The 8,040-nt window shown below is 33.7% G+C and overlaps 1 protein-coding gene across 1 annotated transcript in view; it reads right to left on the minus strand.

Annotated features, from left to right (window-relative positions):
- Positions 1–8,040, minus strand: part of LOC108691889 (microtubule-associated protein futsch-like) — an 85,115-nt gene that overhangs the window by 54,939 nt on the left and 22,136 nt on the right. The window contains exons 3-11 of the mRNA XM_018199836.1: positions 2,418–2,519; positions 2,170–2,302; positions 1,791–1,954; positions 1,464–1,619; positions 1,224–1,352; positions 947–1,144; positions 568–864; positions 229–426; positions 1–124 (exon numbers count right to left, since the gene is read on the minus strand). The exon at positions 1–124 is cut by the window's left edge and continues 15 nt beyond it. Of these exons, the coding sequence (XP_018055325.1) occupies positions 1–124; positions 229–426; positions 568–864; positions 947–1,144; positions 1,224–1,352; positions 1,464–1,619; positions 1,791–1,954; positions 2,170–2,302; positions 2,418–2,519 (1,501 nt within the window). The remainder of the gene's footprint in view (positions 125–228; positions 427–567; positions 865–946; positions 1,145–1,223; positions 1,353–1,463; positions 1,620–1,790; positions 1,955–2,169; positions 2,303–2,417; positions 2,520–8,040) is intronic.

The following is an 8,040-nucleotide window of genomic DNA, read 5'->3' on the forward strand; positions in this document are numbered from 1 at the left end:
CGATATGAAGCGGTGTATACAAATCTTTCGTTGTAGCATCTACGCCCGCACCATGCTGCAGCAATAACATCACAATATCGACGTTACCCAGACGGGAAGCGACATGAAGCGGTGTTTGTTCCTCCTACGAATAATTCGCATTTCTTTATATCTGTTTTATTATATAACAAATTCATCTTTAACTGATAAAAGCTACTCATATCAATTATTAATCAGCATGGAACTTACTCTTGCTCTAGCATCGACTTGGGCGCCGTTTCTAAGAAGTATCCTAATAATATCAGTTTGATTCGCCCTGGCGGCTAAGTGTAATGGCGTTTCGCCTCTTACTGTCGGTATATCAGGGCTAGCTTCGTGTTGTAGTAAGTAAATCACGATATTCATACATCCCATAAAACTCGCTACGTGCAGTGGAGTTAATCCAGACTGTAAAAAAATATATATATGACATTAATCATTTTCATATATTTGCAATCATATAGTCGTAAACAGGGAATAAAATAAAGTATTTACTGTAATAAGTGAAGCTAAGAGAAATATGAGGAGAAGAATTTGAAAATGTTATACCTCAGTCGTAGCTTCGATGCTCGCTTTGTGCTTCAGGAGGAGTTCGACGACTTTTATACGATTCTTTTTGCATGCAATATGAAGAGGGGTAAATCCATTGAGCGCTCGCGCATTAGGGTCGGCATTTCTATCAAGAAGTAATTTAGCTACGCGGACATGACCGCAGTGTGCAGCCACATGCAGTGCAGTCAAATAATCCACCGTCACTTCGTCCACGGGTGCACGGTGATACAATAAAATTCTCGCGGCGTCAACGTGATCTCCTTGAGAAGCCATGTGTAACGGGGCAAGACCATTCTGTCAACAAAAACCAAGTGATAATTAATCTCGGCAAGAGGGAAACGTTTTGTCGGTGAAACGCATGTGGTCGATTTAGTACCTTTGTTTTTGAGCCAATAGGTGCCCCCTTCTCGATGAGAATATCAACTACTTCGTGGTGACCGGATCTGGCCGCGCAGTGCAGAGGAGTTAAACCATCTCTCGTTTTTGCTTCGATGTTTGCTCCCTTGCTCATGAGGAGATTAACCATTTTAATCTTTCCCCATTTCGCAGCCACGTGCATTGGCGTGATATTGTGCTGAAATTGTAAAAAGAGAGTATATTTAGAGATATTTCGATAATATTTTAATCCTTCTTCTTCTCTAAAAATTATGTACCTTTGCAGCGAAGTTAACATCCGCGCCTTTGTCATAAAGCAAGGAAGCGATTCGGTCGTTGCCATAATGTGCGGCTATGTGAAGCGGAGTGAAACCGCTTTTCGATGTTACATCGGGATTATGGTCGTTCTACAATGAGAGAAAAATTAAAGAGATTATACAAGGACTAATTTCTATCTATTACTATCTATTATCGTCTAAAATATGAGTCGTGACTGACAAAGCGTTACGATAACTCACTTGTAAAAGTAGGGCAGCCGCTTTGCAGTCGTCTTTCTTAGCAGCGATGTGTAGGGCAGGCAATCGAACTTTACCACGGGTATCATTTTCTAATAGAACAGCCACTACCTTGTCGTGACCCTGTTGCATAGCCACCGCTAATGGAGTGAAACCGTCCTGTACGAAGAGAAACGTGCATATTTAATAATTGAAGATTAGATTATTAAATAATAATTTAATTAAAAATAAAATAGAGGTTTGTAAAAATAATATATTTAAAATATATTTAAAAAGTTTGACAACGACGAGAATTCGTTGATAAATAATGGAACAGCATTTCACACAAACCTCGGTGGCCAATGTTTGATTCGCACCCTTGCAGAGGAGATACTTGACCACAGAGTCATGATTTTCCTGGGCAGCCATGTACAGCGGTGTGAACCCATTTTGCGATTGTGCATTCACAGAAGCACCTCGTTGTACTAGCACTTGTACCACCTCCTCTTGTCCAGCTGAAAGAAAATATCGGTGTCACGCGAATTATTCGTAGGAATCGATCTCGCACTTTGCAATGCGAGATCGCAAACCTCAAGAGAAATAAATATTTATTTAAAATCACTCGCGTCCTTGTCCTATATGCATTTAACAAGCGACGAGATCCATACGAATAAAGATAGGACGAGAGAAAGAAAAAGAGACAGAAAAATGAAGGCGTGTATATGCTTACCAAGAGAAGCTATGTGCAATGCCGTGTTTCCCTTTTTGGTAGCGGCGTCCACAATTGCGCCGCGATTTAGGAGTTCTCTCACGATTTCCAAGTGGCCATCTTTAGCTGCCAGGTGCAAAGCATTTAAGCCATTCTGCAATATATAAAATTCATTCTCGTTAAGGAGTGATTGTTCCCAAGACACTGAGATAATACACGGTTGTGCGCTACTTTAAAATCCACGGGAAGCGACAGATCAATTTACTTACGGCGTTAGAAGCGTTAATGTCTACTCCAGATTCCAAGTATTCCAAAACTTTCTCGAGTTGCCCAGCACGAGCTGCCCGTAAAAATGCAGTACTAGGATCACTCTGAAAAAAGAAATATGCTACTTAAAATCTGAAAATAAATTATTCAAATAAAATTTAAAAAACTTTCATGTTTTCCGCATTCGCATTTTTGTTATATTCGTATATTTTTTTTCATTAAATCAAATAAATTTAAATACGCTTGTTAAATAAATAAATAAATTTAAATATCACAGCCATAAACATCAAAGCAAACATTGGAATAATGCTTATTCGAGATTTTCTTGTGTAACTTTCTTTTTTTTCCTTAAATCCGACTATTTTATTTTCTTTTTTATCTTGAATAGGATATAAAGTATTATATTTCAAAACATATTTATCATAAAATTTTACGTTTTCGTTATATGTGCTTGTAAGAGAAAACTCAAATTTTTTAAACGATCCTGCAAATATTATACTTTTAATTAAATTTTAATCAGATCCTAGAAATCTTTTTATATAGTTTTTGTGTTGTAAATGATAATGCTTAAGAGATTTGCAGCGAATCAAAGTTTATCTTCTTCGGATATTAGCACATTTCTACGATGCGACATAATTAGTTCATTTACAGGAATGCAAGGACACGTAGGTGTAGAATTCTACACGCAAATGTATTTCTAGGAATTAACGACGTGTAATCTGCTGCGAGAGAGAAGAGAAAAATAGAGATTATCCCACGTACACATAACGCATATAAGATATCCCATTATTAGTTAAAAATTTTCCAAGAACATACCCGGTAAAAAATTGTTCATGCACGAATATGTATAAACATACATAAATACGCATAAATATTTATAAACATATATTACATGTATTATATATGAAATATGCCCATACGTGTTCGTACAGCCTTCTTTCTTCTGTAAAATTACTTTTTAGTATAATAGAAATAATAATAGTATTGTGAAAACATTAAAAATAATTAAAAATGTAAATTTTCGTACTATTTGTTTTAAAAAAAATCAAGTTTGAAGAAATGTAAAAACATTACATATGCATAATTATACATAATACAGATACAGTATCAGGCTGCTCCTCGCCCTGATGAAATGGAGTGCAAGATTTACGAAACGTTGGCATTCCAAGAATGGATCTGGAGGAAATCCGCGAAACGCGTAATCTTTGTATAGAAAACACCCGTGGCCTCAAAAGTATATTTATACATATTCATGCATGAAAAATTTTATACAATTTTATACGTTTCAGAAACGTATACAAAATTCTTTTTCAACAACAGAATTGCTGAGAAAAGATCTTAATAAAGTCAATTCAGATAATTAATTTTTAGAAATGCATGTGTTTGATACCTAAACAACTTTGTGTTTTCACAGAACAAAAAGATTTCAAATGATTATTACAATTGATATATCTATATAAGTGTTTCGTCATTAAATCGTAAATTTCTTTTAATGACTTTATAATAACTTTTTATGTCTATTCTTCTTTACTCATGTATTCAACAACTTTAATATATGTAAAAAATAATTTGATCTTATATCTCGTTTCATACATTTAAACATTTATTTTCGTCCCAATTTCTTGTCAAATGTATTCAATACAATCGACATTAATTCCGGAAAGTAGATGAGTCATGTTGACCGGCTTATTTTGGATCGCACAATTCGCGGGTAATTAACTGTAGATTTAGAACGCGTGAGGCGCCGCGCAGTCTGTAACAAAAGCTGACAGAAATCCGACTATCTTTGTCTGTTCCCACCCTTGAATCGACCCCTTTTTCCTGTATTCGAACCCTCGTATTCCGAGTAGATATGTACCAGATACTCCCTACCGCAACCTATATTCAACTGATTCTACAGGATATTGCAGAGGATATTGCCACCGGATGTCCCTTTTAACCGTAACCTCTTTTCGACTACTTTTGTAGTCATCATTTACCATTTCAATTCTATCATACATATTTATATGTAGTTACGATTCGAATTAAAATTCTACTTTGTTACTCATATCAATATATGAATCGTAATTGGCTGAAGAATATGATGTTGTTATTAATTTTTTCGCTTCTAAAGTTTACTTCGGAGGTCTCCTGTTTTTGTCTTTAATTGTTGGAAGATTGTGGGCGCTTAAAAATGTTTGCGTTGAGATTCCAAATCGATCAAAAAATCTACAATGAAAATAATAACGATTTTAAAAACATCCTGTAAGTTAAAATATATCTAATAGTCTGGCTCACACAGGATGAAAGCCAAGTCAAGTCTAAGTTAATAGACATGAAGCAACCGCACATTCGGCTTACACGGAAGAGAATAAATATCAGGATTGTTACAATCTCCAAGTAGAATGTCCCGTAAATATCCTTGAGTGATATACAGAGACAGAAATTGCGACAATATAACAAACGCAAATATTTGTAGCATGTAGTTACAAAAACCTCACAATAGAAGCCATAAAGTGCAGAGGACAAGAGTAATCCGTTGAAGTTTCAAAACAATATATAGCTTTCTAATATATAGTCCAATCCTATTAATATTACTAAGGAACAATCTGAATGTATAAATATAATTCTCTCATGAAATAAAGGGTGAGCTAACATTAGACGGTTCTTAACTTGCGTTAGAATTCAAAACAGAATTCTACTTTTAATTTTATATATATCATATATATTTTTATATACATACGGATATATTTTTCTGATATTTATTTTATACATTTATACGTATACATTCTGATTTTTCCAATGTTTCTCGTAAAAAGATTATCTAACCAGAAGAAAGGATATCTGAAATTATAAATAGAACATCTCCCGAGTTATGCAGACGAGTGGGCTTTTCGTAATTAACTGCAAAAACATACAATATCTCGAGTATCGGATTGTTGGCATCGTTATAAAATATTGCGTGCAGAAACGATGCAAACTGACAGCTTTGTAAGCGCGGTGGGAGTTGTAACGGTGAACCTACTGCAGCGTACCGCGACCGTAGGTGGTTTTGTCGAGACGCAAACGTTTTATCGTCATGCGCTCGAAGCACTCGTCTAACGATAAATCGATAGTTAGTTCTTCGCTACTTTTACGTTCATACACGACTTGTCTCATCGCTTTTTTGCTAATGTCGAATGTCATTTACATGGAAAAGAAAATATCTTTTTTTTTTATCGTACATGCTTGGTTGTTCGATGTAATTAAAAAATCGTTGTCTGGAATATCAATAATTATCCAATTGAAGTCCGTTTGACTTGTCAGTTTTTCGTAATGAAATGTACGTAAAAATGCAAAGATGCGATAATTTGGTGTTTTAAATATTTAAATGCTAGAAGGAGGAAATGGAAGAAAAGTGTAGTTTTATTTACTAAAAAAATAAATTTAGAACGGTCTTATATTCTGTGCTATATACTATGTGCTTTTTGCTATAACAAAATTTCATAAAAGTTATATATAACATTAATATTATATTCATTTGAAATTTGAATATTGTAAGCAGTGGGCAAGGAACTTACTGTCGTCAACACAACGTTGATCTAAGATTTTCAAGACAACGAGGTAGTATCGAGTTACGTCCGTTTAATTTCAGAGTATCTCATTTCGCTTACTCTACAAGAGCGATTTATTTGTCAGGCTTTGATACGTATGCCAAGCAGAAATTAGAGATGCAAATAAAGTTCGCGTCGCAGCAGTCATTATCACATCTAATCGCATCGTATAAAACTTGCTCGTGGTAATATATTCCGGTAAATAAAACGAATGCTTCGTTTTTATCTACCAGACGCAAAGTGCGAATCGACTGTCGGGATCTGACGTGCCGTATCGACTTGATGGCGCGATATTTTTCTGAATGGTCAACAGACGCGATATCTCCCGTACAAATCCTTCGTTGTATTCATACACCACAAGACATATACTTGATACATGCTGAGAGAATGTTGAATGAATAAATGCGCAATAACATCTCGTACGCTTAAATTAAAAAAATTTGTTTAATTAAGATTACAGAGAACAGAGAAAATTAAAAAATGAGAAGAACAATTTCTTTAAGTTTTTACGTATTGAATTCTTCAACAAATAACGTGACTTAAAAAAAGATATAAAAAAAATAGAATATTAAATTTTTCACAGTCTGCTTTTGTAACGAAACATTGCGTCACTACTACATATTTATAATATGTTAAACGCATCTCATCAGCAATACTAATTTCTTTATCGCCTTCTAACAAAAAAAGTATGCAATACTTATAGAATAGTTCTACGTGCGGAATACAAGATAACGAACTTGTGACAATGTATTATATAATATGTTATATACAATAGAGAAAGTTATATTTGATCCTCGTTGGTACGCAGAAGCTGACGAATGTGTTCACGGGTGCACGCCGGTGTTACGTACGCAAGGGAATCCGCTTCACGCAGACTGCACAAGTACGTCTTAAATAATTCAGCAGACCGTTAGTTCCTCATGTAAAAGATATCCCCTTCCGCGTCCGCTTCTCCTCTTTCTGTGACCTCTTACTTTCTTTTAAAACAGGGAAGAGCTTTCAACTATGTTAGTTCCATTGACGTAGGAAAATAAGGAAACGCCACAGAAGAAAAGTTACATAAAAGAGAAGAAATCAGTTACAGCAAAATTGTTAGCTGCACTTGAACTAGGTGCGATTAAACGTTGTTGTCGTAATCATTTATTTGATATTACAAGTTTGATTGATAATTCTTAAATGAATGTATTTATAGAAGTAGATGAATTTACTGTCAATTAAATAATATATTTTACTGTCGCAGTAAAACAATCTGTTATTGTATAAGTAAAATAATTTGTAAATTCAGCAAATTATTTGCAGCAAATAAAATTTTGTTAATAAATTTAATGGAATTGTTATGATTTAAAAATTATCTGCTTAGCACAGTCGAGAAAAAGATCAATTAAAAAAAATTTCTTAAACTTTTACTTTCCATTAAATGTACATGAGCAACCGTAGAAAGGACTTCCATTTATAGTGCTTGTAACGCGAATCGACACACTTTTCTTTAAAAGGTATAAATTAAAAAGCAACCTGTATTCGTGCACACAGCGTTCATCGACTCTCAGAAATCGAAAGCAGTCTACTATGTTTCGTAAGTTTCCTTATTGTTTCCATAAATTCTCTATGTTTGGTTAGTAACTATTTACGGATAAACATTTAAGTATGACAACATGATATAAAAGGCTAATAAGAGTCAGAAAACATAAAAAAATCTCCATTATTCGTTTAACATTATAATTAAACAATATAATTAAAAATAAATATAACAAATAAGAACTGCAGAAAATAAGAAAATTAAAATTTTTCTTTATTCTTCATTTTATACATTGGATGTTATACGCTTACAATTGTGATATTAATTTTTTACTTCTTTTGACATCAAAATTTGACAATTTTTTTTAAATATTATTTTTTTAAATATTAAATAACATGGATATTAATATGAATATTAACATGGAAATATTAACATTTTCTCAATTGCCGGAGTGCCGGTGAGTTTTTACCAGAGAGACGTGTTATGCTTGTTTTAAAAATTTTTTGATAACTTATATATATAATATGTGTATATATA

The sequence above is a fragment of the Atta colombica genome, unplaced genomic scaffold, assembly GCF_001594045.1.
Source record: "Atta colombica isolate Treedump-2 unplaced genomic scaffold, Acol1.0 scaffold55, whole genome shotgun sequence".
NCBI classification, from domain to species: domain Eukaryota; kingdom Metazoa; phylum Arthropoda; class Insecta; order Hymenoptera; family Formicidae; genus Atta; species Atta colombica.